At 44.3% G+C, this 15855-nt stretch overlaps 2 protein-coding genes and 4 non-coding genes across 15 annotated transcripts in view; 5 read left to right on the forward strand and 1 right to left on the reverse strand.

Annotated features, from left to right (window-relative positions):
• The window catches only part of PBRM1 (polybromo 1), a 56049-nt gene extending 48544 nt beyond the window's left edge, over positions 1-7505 (reverse strand). For 3 of the 10 annotated variants that reach the window (XM_053953814.1, XM_053953809.1, XM_053953816.1), the window contains exons 1-4: positions 4921-5025; positions 3709-3864; positions 2867-2964; positions 2144-2291 (exon numbers count right to left, since the gene is read on the reverse strand). In XM_053953814.1, the coding sequence (XP_053809789.1) occupies positions 2144-2291; positions 2867-2964; positions 3709-3864; positions 4921-4959 (441 nt within the window). In that variant the 5' untranslated portion in view covers positions 4960-5025. Of the gene's footprint in view, positions 1-2143; positions 2292-2866; positions 2965-3708; positions 3865-4911; positions 5027-7421 lie in introns of those variants that run through there. The other 7 variants (XM_053953813.1, XM_053953808.1, XM_053953815.1 and 4 more) reach the window with 6 other exon arrangements.
• Positions 7506-7635: 130 nt separating this feature from the next.
• On the forward strand, positions 7636-15464 carry GNL3 (G protein nucleolar 3). Its single transcript, XM_053953823.1, has 15 exons — positions 7636-7675; positions 7903-7961; positions 8057-8194; positions 8775-8888; positions 9048-9131; positions 9426-9561; positions 10036-10139; positions 10419-10554; positions 11004-11091; positions 11448-11631; positions 12553-12695; positions 13325-13461; positions 13961-14175; positions 14366-14447; positions 14537-15464. The coding sequence occupies exons 1-15, from the start codon at positions 7663-7665 to the stop codon at positions 14623-14625; spliced, it is 1722 nt and encodes a 573-aa protein (XP_053809798.1). The 5' UTR covers positions 7636-7662; the 3' UTR covers positions 14626-15464.
• LOC128794401 (small nucleolar RNA SNORD19) lies at positions 9617-9689 on the forward strand. Its single transcript, XR_008433080.1, has one exon. It is a non-coding gene; the product is annotated as a small nucleolar RNA SNORD19 (small nucleolar RNA).
• Positions 10856-10928, forward strand: LOC128794402 (small nucleolar RNA SNORD19). The gene has a single exon (XR_008433081.1). It is a non-coding gene; the product is annotated as a small nucleolar RNA SNORD19 (small nucleolar RNA).
• LOC128794404 (small nucleolar RNA SNORD69) lies at positions 11306-11381 on the forward strand. Its single transcript, XR_008433083.1, has one exon. It is a non-coding gene; the product is annotated as a small nucleolar RNA SNORD69 (small nucleolar RNA).
• On the forward strand, positions 11872-11948 carry LOC128794403 (small nucleolar RNA SNORD19). Its single transcript, XR_008433082.1, has one exon. It is a non-coding gene; the product is annotated as a small nucleolar RNA SNORD19 (small nucleolar RNA).
• Positions 15465-15855: the final 391 nt, after the last annotated feature.

A 15855-nucleotide genomic window follows, 5' to 3' on the forward strand; every position in this document is an offset into this window, starting at 1 on the left:
TCCTGCTTCATTTGTTCTTTGACAGAGGAGTTAAGAATCACAATAAGCATTGGAAAATATAACCTGTATCACTCAAAAGCATCCAAGTCTTTCAGAAAACTCCACAATAAAATTAGCTGGGTTGAGGCTTGGACAAACCAGCTAGATGAATCTGGAGAAATCATTGGCTTTGTTGAAGTACACCACCAGCATTTAAAACAGACTAAATTTCAGTATGCTACAAATTTAAGTAAATTCTGCTGTCATTGCATGGCACTTGAAAATTAACTTCTGTAGAAGAATGCCAACAAATATTGGTATTGAAAGCACTGCAATGGTTTACACTCAGCATTAACTGGGCAATTCCAAAGAAGCTGACAACATCCTAACACCTGGGTACACCTCTAGATACATCTTTTAGAAGAGGCAAAAACATTAGGTAGAAAATTAACTTTCAAAAATACAGAGCTGGTAGTGGCAGACAAGCACGTGCCTATTACCACTACCCAGAACAAAGACAGCTTTTCCACCCATGTGTTTTTCCTTCCCTTTCCTCTGTCATTTAGGCTCTATTTCAAGTATTCCTGCTGATAATGTCACCTTATTACTGCTGATTGCACTCTTCTTACTTCACTCTCTCAACTGCTGACAGCTTGTAATACAAATGAGAAACCAACATGAGAACTGTTCTTAATCTTGCCTTATTAGGCTTAAATATTCTCAGCACATTAGACCAGATGTTGCTTATGAAGAGCAGATTTTTTAAGGGCATCCTGCTCCACAAATCTGCTTCTTTCTGTATTAATGCAAGATGCTCAGGAGTGAGAGACTTGACCAGAAACACAAAAAAACCCAAAGCCTGCTGTTCTGCTGGAGCACTGCCAATAAAACATCTGCTGGAATAAAGACCTTGACAATCAATCACTACCCCTGGTTTGTCCATGCCATGGACCTGCCTGGTAAATGTAAAAGGTGAAAAGAAGAAGAGGGTAAGTTTTTGTGTCACACCTCCAGCTCACAGCTCCATAATTCTCTGGAAATGCCAACATTCCTTCATCCTGGAATAATGGATACCTATTTTTAGTCTAATGCAAGATCACTATGACACAGTTAAATTTTGAGCCCACAATTCTATAGGCAAAGGCAGCACATGCTCTGTAAAACCCCGATCATTCTTTCCTGCCACCAGCCCATTAATGTTGGGGTTTTCACACTGAGTGCCTTGCAAAGCTCCAGGAGTGCAAAATGGATTTGGAAATCTTTGTACTTTTCCTCCTGTAAGGAGAATGTGCAAATGCATTAACCCATACATCTGATTGTTTTCAGGAATATTCTACACACACAAGTAAAACAAACACTGCCTTTCTGGATGTCACCTGGCTACCCCAGCTGGGTTATTCAGAAGGAACTCATTTGGATCATCTCCAAAGTCAAAGATATATGAAAGGCAAATTAGCAGGTTTACATTTGCTGTATCATCTCATCCACCACACACAATTTCACTGGTTTATGGTTTTAACATAGCCTTTCATTAAACAAGATTAATCCAATTTTTCCCCGCTTACTTATGAAAATTCCAATAAAACCCATTATGTCCACAATAAAACACACACTCAGTTTTAGGGGAATTGCCATGGGATTGTCTTGATGACATTACATTCACATCTATCATTACTGACCATGACAGTCAATGTGCCATTTTTTTTATTTTATTAAGTGAAAAATGGAAGAGAAAGATTCAACACTCCAATCATAAGCTTGCTGTTAGCATAAACTTTTCCTTCTGGGAGGGAAAAAAAAAAAAGAAATCTTTCTCCATTTCAAAGGGTTACACAGAGGGTGTTGTAAAATGAGAAGGTTTTGAAAGAGGAATACTTTTCTCAGTTTATATTTCCATTTTTGCTTTTGATCTCTTTTGGAAAACTACATGAAGATCATCCCCACATTATTTTATGATTTTCCACAGAAAAACTGCCATAGCAGGACAACTTAGAAAGATACAGTCAACATTATGGAGATATATGCAAATAACTGCAATATGTGCTGTCCTCTTACCAGTAATACTTCAGGCTAAACTGAAGAGGTTTTGGTCAAACCAAGGCAGAATTTGAATATCTCTATTCCTTTTACAATGGATTTGAACATTTACATGTTGTTTGCTCACCTTATAGTAAGCCTTTGCATTGTTAAAGAGAAGCTGGAAATCAGCAGTCAGCACATTCACATCATCATATTCCTCCATCTTCAGCTTTTGTTGGATTTTCATTAAATCAATTGGCTGAGAAACCACTTCATAATAATCTGGCTGATTCCTGTTGCAATAACAAAAAACAGGCATCGTATCCCAAGCAGTAAAACCAAACCACAGCACTAAAGCTTGTGCATGTTTATGACTGAATAAACCAAAGAGAGTTCCAATACATTTCTGTTACAGCTAAAAGATCTGGACAGTGCTCTATCAGTCAGCTCACTTCATGTATGTTCTGCTACTGGCCTCAATTTTCTAAGTTTAAGAGAAAATTCAGCCTCTTACTTAGCTACTGCATTTTCAAGGGTCACTTCTATTAACCTTCCCAAGCTGTGTCCTTATATTACATCCCACCACTTATATAGAATATCTTATAATCAATGGCATGGATGTTTTAGCAGGTGCCACAAGAAACATTTTAAATTAACTGAGTGTACCCTTTTTTTTCCCCTGAAAAAGAGCACCAATGTAAGCATGCCCCATTGAATAATTACATCAAACACCTGGATCAAACATTGATGTGAAACAATGACAAATGTAGCTCAGATTTTTCACAAATGATTGCTGAAGTATTTATCAATTTCCATTTCTCCCTGATCAAATCCCAGGTTCAAGGTTTAACTAGACCTGTGGCCTCACCTTCTCTTGGGTGCCCTGATGAAGAGCTCACAAAGGAGCCTGCCCTGCTCATCTTTGTAGTCTCTGATGGTGTTGTAGAGCTCATGGCAGACAGCAATCTGAAAAGCAAGAACAATGAAATAAGGAAAAGGGAGAGAATTTTAAGGAGTTAACAAACAAAAGCCTGCTTACAAAGGGAAGGACAAGCTGCTAATCCATAGCATGCCCTAAAGCAGAAGTGAGAAGCAACTGGAGCACCTCACACTTTAGCAGGATACCTGACAAGTGTGCCAGGTATTGTAGGATCTCCATTTATTTTTTGAACACAGGGAGCTTTATTTCAATGCTAATTCTAAGTAAAACACCCAAAATGTAAATTAATTCAGTGCAATTCTCTCTGAGTTACAGGCATCTACAATAACAACAGGGGTTCTTCTGCCCTGCAGTTAATTAACATTAGACTGCTCATGCAAAGGCATAGCAGAGGCATTGTACGCTTAGGCAATCACTGCCTGTGCCATTCCCCATTCATCCCTCTGCATTTGCTATGCAGACACAGCTCTCAACTTCTGCACATTATGATTTCAGCTCATTCTGCAACATCCCTTCATCTGCTAAAATCATCAGCAAAAAGAGAAAAGCAGCAAAAACAAAACAGCAAAGAAAAACATGAAAGTGGTGAGCCAGGAGCAAGCCAAAGACAAAGATGAATGAGGTCCTAAACAAAGCTCAGCCAAGGCAGGAACAGATTCAGCACAGTGTACATGTGCTACATATGGTCATTAATTTTACAGTCCAGCATATTCCAGACAGGGATACAGTATCCCCAAGAAAAAAGGTGCAATCAGTATGGAAGTACTAACAGGATCTACAGTTGGGAGATTGGAAAGTCTCCTCCTCTTCCTGCTTGGGCCTGGTACATTGGTGGAGTGATGGGCATCCTCGAAGTCGCCGCCGCTGACGCTGCTGGAAGGAGAGGTAGCTCTTCGCCTCTTGGAACCCATGGAATCCAACTTCTTCTATAATGAACAGAAATGTTCTTAAAGCCCTGACATTGCACCCAAACCCTCTGCTGAGAGCCACCCACAGAGCTAGCAAAGCTTCTGATGATACATTTGCCAAATGCTACAGGTCAGTTAAACCATTTCTGTAAACTTCAACTTTGTGGAAATTCCCGAGTAAAGGGAAATCAAAATGCTCTTACAGTTTTATAGTCACCAATGACAGCAAGGGCAGAACCCCCCAAACTCACACTGAATTAACAGCTCTTCGCAGTGCATCCCATGCACAACAAGTAAGCAAGAACCACTGTTTTCAACACAAAAGCTGTACAGAGACACATGCTCAGTTCTGGTGTAAAAACACTTAATTCCATGGCAAACTTAAAAACTATAAAAAACAGACCAACAAAAAAAACAAAAAAAAACAAAAAAAAAAAAACAAAAAAAAACAAAAAAAAAAAAAAAACAAACAAAAAAAACCAAACAAACAAAAAAAAAAAAAAAAACCAAAAAGAACCCAACCAAAACAAATTACAAATTAAAAGGGCCACAGAATACCTTGTGTTATATTCATGAGGAAAAAAAGGTCTGGATCACCATGGGACTTCCCACTCCCAATTTATGTGTGGGATGAATGGCTCAACCATGGAGAAGCAGAAAAAGCCCCCTCCTCTTTTGGCCATAGTTTTGCATTTACCAACACAAGCAGTGACAAATGAATAACCACCATCCAACAACTACGGCAATTTATGGAACAAGTTGTTGGCTCTTTCCCAACTTCCAGGGACAGCATCAGAAAAGTATCTTTATTTGTGGCTATCTCAAAGGTTGAGCACAGAACAGATGCATCTGTCCCAACCCATCCCCATTTTCCAACCAAATCCAGGGATTTCTTTTAGGAGGCACTCAGATGATTGACAAGGTATGGCAGCACGACATAACTGCGTTAAAGCATTTCTGTTAGAGATAACTTCAGGCACACACATGAGATGGAATAATTAACAGTTAAGAAAAAGAAAAGCAAAAGGCCAAGGCAGAGGGATGGAGACACAATCAATAATTTACCAGATTTACCAGAGTAGAACCAGCACCTCGAAAAGCCAATCTCCTCATAGTGTCTGATGGGCAAGCACAGATACTGCGAGAAGGGGACACTCTAAGAGTGGCAAACCAGTAATGGTGTTAGTACAGCCACAACTGGAAGACAAGAAAAAGGAAGGAGAGAGGGAAGAAAATTCAGAGTAGGTAGATAAAGAATAAAATCAAAGAATCAAGTGGATAATTACAGTGATAGAGAAAAAAAGCAAGAAACAGAAGGCAACTTTTTTTAGCCCAGCAGAAACTCTACAAAGTAATTTTGTACACAGAATGCTAGACACTTCTGTCATTGTCACAGTAAAAATACATTTCTCTAACGTTCCTGAATATGCATTTCAGATTTCACAGCCACTTGCTAGAGAATGATTCATCACGCAGAGCAGAAAGTAAACAGAAGTGATACCTGACCTGAGAGTACAAACCAGAAAGCTGTAAAAGTTACAGAATGCAAAGCAGTACAGTGCTTATAACAACATAATCTTAAGGTCAACAAACACTTAATAAACTCTAAGATGATGCACCTCCAACATTCTTCAGAGTAGATTTTTATACTCAGAATTAAGCAATAAATATGCAGCCATACACTAAAAAGAAGTTTCAATTTCTAAGCAGTCTCCAAGCCTGATTTTTTTTCACAGAAATTCCATGTGAAATATACAGAACCATTTAATAGCAAAATGTTTGCTTCTATGTAGTTCTTCCAACTCCTGCCTTCAATCAAACCCCAGAGAGGTTCAGCACTCTGAACATTCTCATAACATGGACATGCAGAGAAGCTCTGTGGTTTATCAGCAGGCAATTGATTTTGGGAACTGACAACAGCCTCAAGCCTTGGCACTGCCTCCAACTTCCATCTGAGGGCTACAGTCAAGTGGCTCCACCAGGCATGTGCTGGGAAACACAAGCCCTTGGGTTGTGGACGAAAGGCAGGAGGGACTACCAGAAACAATAATTCTGCTTCAACCAGGAACCCAAGAGTACACTCAGTCCAGTCCCATCCTAAATAAAGATTTGGGAAGCTCCCCAGCAGCTGCTGCCTGCAGACTGCACGTCAGCTGCTCTATGTGTACTGTCTGAGGCACAGTGCTGTGGCTCTCAGCCACACTCCGACACTGCTGTGATCGAGGTACCCTCCCCACTCATGCACAGCCTCCAAAACACGTTTTTCTCCTCTAATAACCCTGCAAAACACAGACCAGTCTGGACAACATCACAAACACTCAGTGGGAGACCTGCTGATGTAACACCCACTGAAGGTGAGGTTCCAAAACACAAGCTTCTGCCTAAACTGCCGTGCTCCTAAGCACAGAGAACTCAGCTGTGCACAGAAACACAGCTTTGCTGAAGAACCTTTCTCCCCGAGTTTCTTCTGCAATTGCACTGCTGGCTCACAAGTCTCAACAGTCACACCAAGAACCTTCACTGCTACCAATGAGCACCTCCAATGCAACAGCAGCTTGAGCATCTCCTCGGTAATTGTCCCCACCAGCCATAAAAATGTCACAAAATCACAGCAAGAAACGCTTTGGCCACTACTAATTCACAAACATACTGATATACACAACGAGGGGAAGGAAGGCTGTCCCTCCCAAAAGCTGTACAGAAGTGTTGTGATGCACTAGGGAATATCCTACACAGGAGGACCACAAGTGTCACCCACTCCAACCTCCCTACACCAACAGGTTTTACACACGTCGGACATAATACACTTAAAATAAAACGTTCTAGCACACTAGAGGTTCATTTTCTGCCTCCAGGCAGAGAAGAGCTAAAAGCCAATAGATACCACGGGTAGTACTTATTGCTATGAGGATCTCCCACGTTCCACCAGAAACACGAAACACGGTAAATTTAGCAAAGGGAACAGGGGAGGGAAACGCAGCCGGAATTTCCCCCGGTTACCGATCCCATTGAAAGCTGCTACGGGATGGGAAGAGGGGGCTGGCAGCAACCAGGCACGGTAAAAGGGCAAAGCGGGCAAAAAGCGAGGGGGAAAACACATCCATCGTTTCATACACCGGGACAAGGAGCAAAGCCGGCAAATCTGGAACCGCCCCGAGGCGCCGGAGCCCCTGCCCCGGAGGCGCGGTGTTATCCCCGGCAGGAAACAAAGAAAAGCCCTTTCCCGGCACCGGGCGGACAGGACTGTGCGCCGGGCCCGCCCCGCGCTGCCGCCACAGCGGGCAGGAGCCGCCGCCGTCCCCGGGCCCGCCCCGGCAGCGGCCGTTGTCACCCCGCGGGCCCGGCCCGGCGCCGGGACGGGAACACGGCGGGAACGGGGCGGGGAGGAAGGGCTGAGGCGCGCCCGGGGACCGGGACGGCGACACGGCCCGGGCTCGGGGCAGGTGACAGGGGCAGGCGGCGCTCGGCGCCCCGGGCCCGGCGCGGCGGGGCCGCCGCGCGCTCGGGCGGCGCCGCCACACAAAGGGAGGCAGCGGCCTCCAAGCTCCGGCCCGCGCCCCGCCCGCGCCGCTCACCCCGCCGGCTCCGCTCCGCCTCCCGCAGCCGCGGCCGCCCCGGGGTGGGTGCGCGGGGTCCGCCCGGCCCGGCCCGTCCCGTCCCGCCGGTACCGCCCGTCCCGACACCGCCGGTGCCGCCGCCGCCGCTGCCGCAAAGCGCGCCCGGCCGCCCAACGCGCCGAGCCCGCGCGACATCCCGGCGGGGCAGCGCCGGCGCGCTTTACGGCAGCGCCCGCCGGCGGGAGCACGTGGCGGCGCCATGAAGCGGCCGAGTGAGCGCCGGGAGCGGCGCCGGGACGGGCTCCGGGACGGGGCGGGCGCGGGAGGCGGCCCGGCACCGGGAGGGGGGTGGTGGCGGCCGCCCGTGGCCGAGCGAGCGGCAGCGATCGAGGAGGCGGGAATCGGGGACTGGGGCTCGGGGGAGCGGCGGCGGCGGGGGGAGCTCGGTGGCGGGATGTGCGTGTCGGTACACGGCGCTGACGGGCGCGGTGCGTTGCAGAGCTGCGGAAGGCGAGCAAGAGGCTGAGCTGCCACAAGCGCTACAAGATCCAGAAGAAGGTGAGGCCCGGCCCAGCGCGGCGTGGGGCGGTTTTGGGGCCGCTACGCCGGAGTTCGGGCCTTGGGCTGAGAACGGTTCTTGTGCCTGCCCTCAGATCAGAGAACACCACCGAAAAGTCCGGAAAGAGGCCAAGAAACGCGGACACAAAAAGCCCAAGAAAGACCCCGGAATTCCCAGTGCTGCGCCGTTTAAGGAAGAGCTTCTGCGGGAAGTGGAGCAAAGAAAGCAGAGGGTAAAATACAGCCTGGGGTAAAGAGAACAAGAACTGGCACCGTCCCTTTCTTTAAGGAAGCTCTGTGTGCATAAGTGTGCACTCAGAGCAGCAGTCATGGTAGATGGTCCCAGCAGACTCGTGCTTTGGAAAAACGATATATTTATTTCCAGCATGTTACAGCGTGCAGTGATTTGCTGTTTTGTTTCCTCGCTGGGATGGGAACATGCTGGAAGTGTCATTTGTAATGCAGGCAGAATTCCCTGTGCTGCTGGGATACACAAATGTCCCATCAGAGTGCTGGGAGTTAAATCATGGCATTATGTGATTACACAGAAAATCGGGATCTGCTGTCTGCAGTGGGGACTAAAGTGACATTTGCCAGCTGCAGTGGTGGCTGCAGAGCTGCTACACTGGGATCAAGCTAATGCATGGCTGCCTCTGGGAAGGATGCAAAAAAAGAGGTCCCAGAGTCATTTGGACAGCCAGGACTTCTAACTGAGCTGGCTCAGGAGCTTGGGTGAGGAATGGGGAGAAAGAACATTCTTCCTTACCACCTTCAAAGGTGTTTTATCTTGCCTGGGTTTTTGTTTGCAATCAGCTTGAAGAACTGAAACAAAAGCAGAAGCTCAACAGACAGAAAGAACATGAAAAGAAGAGGAAGCTGGAAGCTAAAAAGAATGCAGCCACAGTCAAGGAGAAAGCAGAGGGAAAGGTAGGGGTCCTGTATGATTTTGATTCCCTGAACCTGCAGAAGTCATCCTGAAACTGCACCTTCTTAGGCAGCAGTTTACATTTTCATGCTGAATATGCACACAAGTGTTAGACACTAATTCTCATTTAAATAATTTCCTTTTGTTTTTATTTGCTTTAGGAGTCCTCTGGCAAATCTAAAGGAAAGACTAAAAAACCGCTGAATAAAAATTCTAAGAAATCATTCTGCAGGGAGCTTATGAAGGTGAAATGCTTTAACTATTTTTATATCAAAAATATTTTATATAAAAATTATTTTTATGAAATGATATAGATATCATTTTATATCATTAGAGAGTCAGCAATAAGATCACTTGTTATTTTCCTTTTTCTGTATTACTGTTTAGAACACAGAGTTTGTCTGTGATAAACGAGAACACTGAAGTAAGGGATTTTACAACAGAAAATGTTAACAACTATTTTTTTTAGCCACAGCTATACCAGAATCGTCATCTGGTCTGTGATGTCTTGTTGGATTCTTGTCTTTTTTCTGACCCAGGTGCTTGAGGCCTCAGATGTGGTTCTGGAGGTTTTGGATGCCAGAGATCCAATGGGCTGCAGGTGTCCTCAGCTGGAGCAAGCTGTCACTTCCTCTGGAGGGAGCAAAAAGCTGCTCTTGGTTCTGAACAAAATTGGTAAGAAACACAGGTTTTCTCAAAGTGCTACTGGCACTGTGGTTCTGTGGTAGGTGAGCTATGAAGATTTTAAAGGAATCTGAGATTCCATTGAAGACATGAGATCCAACTCTGAGCTCCCTAAAAAGGCTGGAAATTACCAAGTACCAGCAGCTAATCAAAGAAAATAAAATACCAAGAGCAACAAGAAGAGCAAAGGGAACTTTGTGGTAGAGTAGCCTTTGCAAGGATTGTGGGATAATCCTTCACAGAACATAATTCTGTGCCATGCAAAGTCTTCTAGGCAGACCCCAGCATTAAAAACCTAATACAGAGGCCAGAAATGTAATTGTGATGTGTTCTGCTAAGGCAGAAAGAGAGACTCTGTGTGCCTTTGGGGAAGGTACCAGGTACTTCATCCTAGAGTTCTCAGCCAAATGGTATTTGTCATGATAAGATTAATTTAAGGAGTGAAAGAACTGCTCTTCTTTCCAGATTTAGTGCCAAAGGACAACATAGAGAAATGGTTGAATTATTTGAAGAAGGAGTTTCCAACTGTTGCTTTTAAGTCAGCAACAATGATGAAGGACAAGACTATGGTAAGAGTACTGCAGGCTGTCCCATGAAAAGTTCATGTGTTCGCAGTCACACATGTTGAAACATCTTTAAAATTCCTTTCTCCCTGGTTTGATTGCACTTCTGTGGTTGATGGATGTGCCTTTAGCACCATTCAGTGAGTGAAGCTCACTGAGCCTTGCAATACAGTGGGAGAATTCTTACCACTGAAATTACAGTAGATGAATAAATCTAAGTATCCATATTTTATCTTCCGTAATAGCTCCTGACCATGGGTTTTTTTTTGCCTTTGAATCCTGTAGCAGGAACAGGTCACAAAAAGACATGCACGTGTTGATTTCTCAGAAACCTCGCAGTATTTTGGAAGCAAATGCCTTTTGAAGCTTCTTCAAGGGTATGGCAAGACCCAGGACAGAGCCATTCAAGTTGGGGTAGTAGGTAAGTGTTTGGAGAAACAGGAGGAGTTTCCTTCTCCCATAAAGCTTTGGGATTCTGTATTACTGGACTGGGTAAAACTGCTAACACCTGGTTTGCTAATGAGCTTTCTAGCCATTGTTCTTTGATCTAAGACTCTCAGTGCTGTAGTGCTTCAGCTGCCAGGGATCCATGGTGCACTTCCATGGGTAGCACAGGGATCTGTGGGAGCACAAAGAAGGCAGGATATGTGCTCCACTGGCCCTGCCTTGCTCAGGCCTGACAAAAGTCCCATGGAATGCAGCACCACAAATCCTACAAGTGTGAGAAATGAGGATACATTCTTTGTCTTACTTTGTAGTGAAGACTTCAGATCCAACTCTGATCTCACACTGATGCTTACCTTAGCAAAGCTACCTGGAAGAAGCTGTTTTCTTATTTACCTTACAAGGATTTATGTGATTTTTCCTCAGGTTTCCCCAATGTGGGAAAGAGCAGCATAATCAACAGTCTCAAAGGAAAGCGTGCTTGTAATGTTGGCCTGACAAGAGGTGTTACCAAGTAAGCTCAGTCTGATAAAAGCTGTTCCTTTCCTTGTTTGTTGTGTTTCAGTTACCATGAGTTTGTGTTTCAGTCCATTAGGGGCAAAGCTCACCAGTGTGCAGTTTTAAATGCACATTAAAATTTGCAAGATGAAAGGTGTGAATATGTGTGATGGAAGCTCTCTCCAGGGGATACAGTGTATAAACTTGATGTTTTGTTTAAATTTCTATCCTACACAAAGCACATGATGACAAAACATTGAAACTGACTGTATGAAGTACATTCAATCCAACACTGAGCTTTGTGTCTTGCATCCCTCACCATTACCAGTCCTTCACTGATTTTCTGCTCACAGTGCATTTTTCTCTGAACAGGTCCATGCAAACTGTGCACCTTGATAAGCAGACAAAGATGCTGGACAGTCCAAGTATAATTGCAGATCCTTCTAACAGTCCCCTTGCTCTGGCCTTGAGAAGTATCATAGACCCTGAAGGATCAGACTCAGCAGATGTGCTTGAAGGAGTAAATGCCATAATAAATCACTGCAGTAAGCAGCAGGTGAGCTCCATCTTCCTTCTACATCTCTCACTGCATCAGACTTCTCTGTAGGTTTCTTAGGCCCAATAATGAAAGTTCATTTTGCTGTACCTAATTCTGATAGTTTTTGAACTGCTTTCCCTAACCATGCAAAGTGGCAATGCCAAGTGTGAGCCTTCATCCTTGCAAACAGAAGGTAGAAGAGCATGCCACAATCCTGACAGCCAGAGTAAACATCTCATCACCAGAGAATCAGAGAGTGAAAAATGATGATACTGCCTCTGTATTGCCTAGGTTACAGTGAAGACCTCAGATCCAACTCTGATTTCACTCTAGTTTCAAGCAAATTAACCTAAACCCAATTGCCTTGCAGTTCTTTGAGAAGAGTTTTCACAGACCAGCGTGCTGTCCTAGTGCAGCAGATGTCACATTTGAGACAGCCACAACACAGAGTACCATCATACAATAACAGAAAGCTTCAACCCACACAGAGTAACACCTTACCACTCCAGAAGGCTGCAAGCATCTGCCCCCCTTGTTCTTCAGCCCAGCCTTTTATCCCCTCATGTTCATGCAGTGCCCCTGTGTGCCCTCTGCTCCCTTTGGTGCTTGCTCAGTGCCCCTGGGCACTCCATGGCTCATTGCTGTCAGTGCTGCTCACAGCTGGACCCACTGGGGATGAGGCTGGGCCAGCCCCATCCCAATCACCACAAACTCTGTGCCTACACTGTCTCTGTACACCCACCAGTCTGGTTGAATGGCAGATGAGTTTGTTGATGAAGCAGGCATTTTGCTTTCTAATGTTTACTCCCACATGTGTGAGAAAAACAGCTTTTCTCTTACTCTGTCCTCACTGTTACCCAGCTTTATTTGCTCTTTGCTGCTAAAACTATGAGAAAGATGGGCATCTCTTTCTAAATGTGCCATTTTCTTTTACCCTAGGTAATGATGCACTATAATATCCCAGATTTCAGAGACCCTGAAGAGTTTTTATCTTTGCTGGCTCAGAAGAGGGGCATGCTGAAAAAGGGAGGCGTTCCTGATATAGAAAATATGGCTAAATTAGTGCTTTGTGACTGGACAGGGTATGTATGCTGTGAACTTTGCTCTGTGCTGCTCACCTTTTTCTCCCTGTTAATCCAGCACAGCAGAAGCACTGAGTTCAGCAAAGCACTTAAAAAGGAGAGGCTGCTTTTTTCCCCTTCCTTTCTCACATTTCACTTGGGTAAAAAGCATAATTTTCTGAAGTAGTGAAGGATACATGAGAAGAGTCAAAACCTGTTGCACATTACTCCATAGTTTCTGTAAAGGAAATCTGCTTTCCTCTCAAAACAAAGTCCATGTTGCTCTCTTCTAGACAGGAAAGGATATGGCAAACTTTTGTGAAAATTGAGGGTGGTTCCTATATTCTGAGGATAGGAATAACATAACTCAGATTCAGTAATTGAATGTGGCTATCTCCCTTGCTGAAGTGACTCAGCTGCTTTTACAGGCAGGTGATCTGTGGTGACAAAGTGCCATTGCATTTTCCTCTCAGGAGTGGGCTATCCCCTTAATACTGTTGACAACTTCAGAGTCAGATTTTAGTATCTATTGAACTGCTGTTAAACACTTACTAGTTTGAGAGCTTTGTGCTCTGGGTTTTATTTTTAAATACAGTGATTTAACTGTGTTATCTTTAGTTGTTTTTTAATGCTGGTTTTTATTTTCTCAGAGCCAGAATAAAGTACTACTCACAACCTCCAGGATTTCAGAAACCACCACCTTATCTTACAGAACAAAAAATAGCTGAAATGCAGGAAGGCTTTAATTTAAATAACCTAGAACAAGAAAACAGCAACACTGTTCAAGGTAGGACCGTTCCTGTAATGGACTACCATTAACCATAGTCATGGTTTGGCCAGGTTGGGAGGGGCCTTAAAGACCATCTTGTTCCACTCCCCCTGCTGTGGGCAGGGCCACCTTTCACTCAGACCAGGTTGGTCAAAGCCCCCTCCAGCTTGGCCTCAAACACTTCCAGGGATGGGGCAGCCACAGCTTCTCTGGGAAACCTGTGCCAAGCCCTCACCATCCTCACAGTAAAGAATGTTTTCCTGATATCTAATCTAAACCCACTTAGGTAAACTTACCTATACTCAAATCCAGGATTTCCAGCTCCTAGCAGTTTTCTGTAGATGCCTCAGGGGAAGCTTTTCTCAGGGAATTGTCCTTGCCTTGGTGGCAGAACCCTGTGTGGGAGCCCTGTGTGTGGCAGGGAGGGGACAGAACTGCAGTGTCCCCACTTGGGGGCTGGGCATTGCATCTGTGCTAAATGACAGGAACTGAACAGACACTTCTGTGTTTGCTGCAGCTTTAAAGCACCCCAGTCCAGCAAGCAGCATTGCTTTTCAGTCAGCTGGAATGACAAATGGGACAATAGAGGAAAATAAAGTGATAGAGGAAGGATCAGAGCGGGAAAACATGGAAACAAGCAAGGAAGAGGAAGAAGAGGAGGAGGAGGAATTCACAGAAAGTGATAATGATGAAGATGATGTGGAAGAAGAAGATGATGATGATATCAGAGAGGTAAATGAGGGTTTCACTATGGTTGGGCTTTTTTCCTGAATTAAGGAAACAACATTGTTCCAAGTCACTTGGCCTCAGCAGTGAGGCTATACAAGGGGCCATCCATACTTTCCCCAGGCTCTGTTAGGTTTTATTTGCATGGGAGACTTCATCAGTGATGTTAAAATAATGTCTGACCTCTGCCTTGCAGGAAAGCCAAGTTCAGGTCACCAGAAAAGCAAAGCCTGGAAAACGCCAGACAAATCCTGCAAATTCCAAAGAGCAGAGGGCAGGTGTGTATTCAGAACCCTGCCTTAAGGATGGGCTCTGGAAGCTCCAGGATTTGCACTGGTTTCACTAACACATGATTTTCTCTTCTCAGGAAATGAACGTTCCAGGTCACTGTCCTTCAGCTTAGATAAACCAGCAGATGAAGATGATGCCTATGATTTTAATACAGACTATGTGTAACAGATCAGGTGGGAAGGCAGTGTTTGGAGAGCTGCTACTGGCTTTCAGAGCAGTCAGGAAGACTGGGGTTGCAGCAGAAGCTGGAAGAGTGCTGTAGAACCAGAGCTGCTGCAAAGACTCAGTTGTTGCTGTGTCAAATAATGTACATAATAGTGCATCTCCCTTGATAGTTCCAGATTTTATACAGGTCTAGGAAACTGATTGTTATTCAGTTTTGTCATAAAGTTTATTTCCTATATTAAAGCCTATTAAAAAAATTCCTAATAGACTCACTTAGTCTGTTCATTTTGTCTTATAAAATACCTTTCAAGAAGATAAACCCTTTGTCTTTGAAAAAGTAATGATAAATGTTTCATTCTAGTCATGTTCAAACAATAAATCTAAGTTTTCCTAGAGGATTACAAAGATTTTACCCTTAGAGCATGATTTTAGACAGTGACTTTTCAGTACATTTTTGCAAAACTTACAGAATTTTCACATATAAAGGTTGGCTAGAAAATGCTCCTTATTTCAACTAGATATAAGGTACTTTACCCAAACACTGTTTTACGTTCTGAACCCTCACTGGGAATGGTAAATGAGATTTTATTAGTAATCCATCTCCACTGGGGAATAAGTGGATTGATTTTACAGTGCTCTTGAACAGCAGTGTTGTTTCCTGATGGCACCTGTTACACCTGGCAATAACTGGCCAATATTAAGCAAAACACTGCCCTGTGCAATAAGGATGTGTTGCTGTGCTCCCTGTAGCAGAAGTGGGATAGCAAGAGAATTGCCAAGAGGCCCTGCAGCTGCTCTGAGAATTAAGCGTTTACAATAAATGCCTGACACTAAGTATCTCCTGTGCATCTGTTTTCTGCCTATTAAGTGAAAAGTATGATTTCTGTGTTCTTTGATAATTGTGTTTTCCCTCAATGTGTGCTGAGGAATAGATTCTCATGGGCAGCTTAAAAAGATGTCAAATACATACACAAACAGGCAGTTCCTTTAAGCCTGCTAAAACAGGTTGCTCAGCTGAATTACATTGGTGTATGCTAATCCAAGTAAAATCTTTCAGAGTTGGTAAAGTGAATTTACTTCATTACTCCTAACTGTTTCAAGGACAAGAATGGTTCTTGTTCTAATAGTTCATCAAAACCCAGGAAAAGAAACAATAGGTAACCAGATCGGCGTATCCATGACAGAAACAGAACTACAGGCAGTGACTGCAGTGAGAGCAGCAGTTTGAAA

Source organism: Vidua chalybeata, chromosome 12 (assembly GCF_026979565.1).
Source record: "Vidua chalybeata isolate OUT-0048 chromosome 12, bVidCha1 merged haplotype, whole genome shotgun sequence".
NCBI classification, from domain to species: domain Eukaryota; kingdom Metazoa; phylum Chordata; class Aves; order Passeriformes; family Viduidae; genus Vidua; species Vidua chalybeata.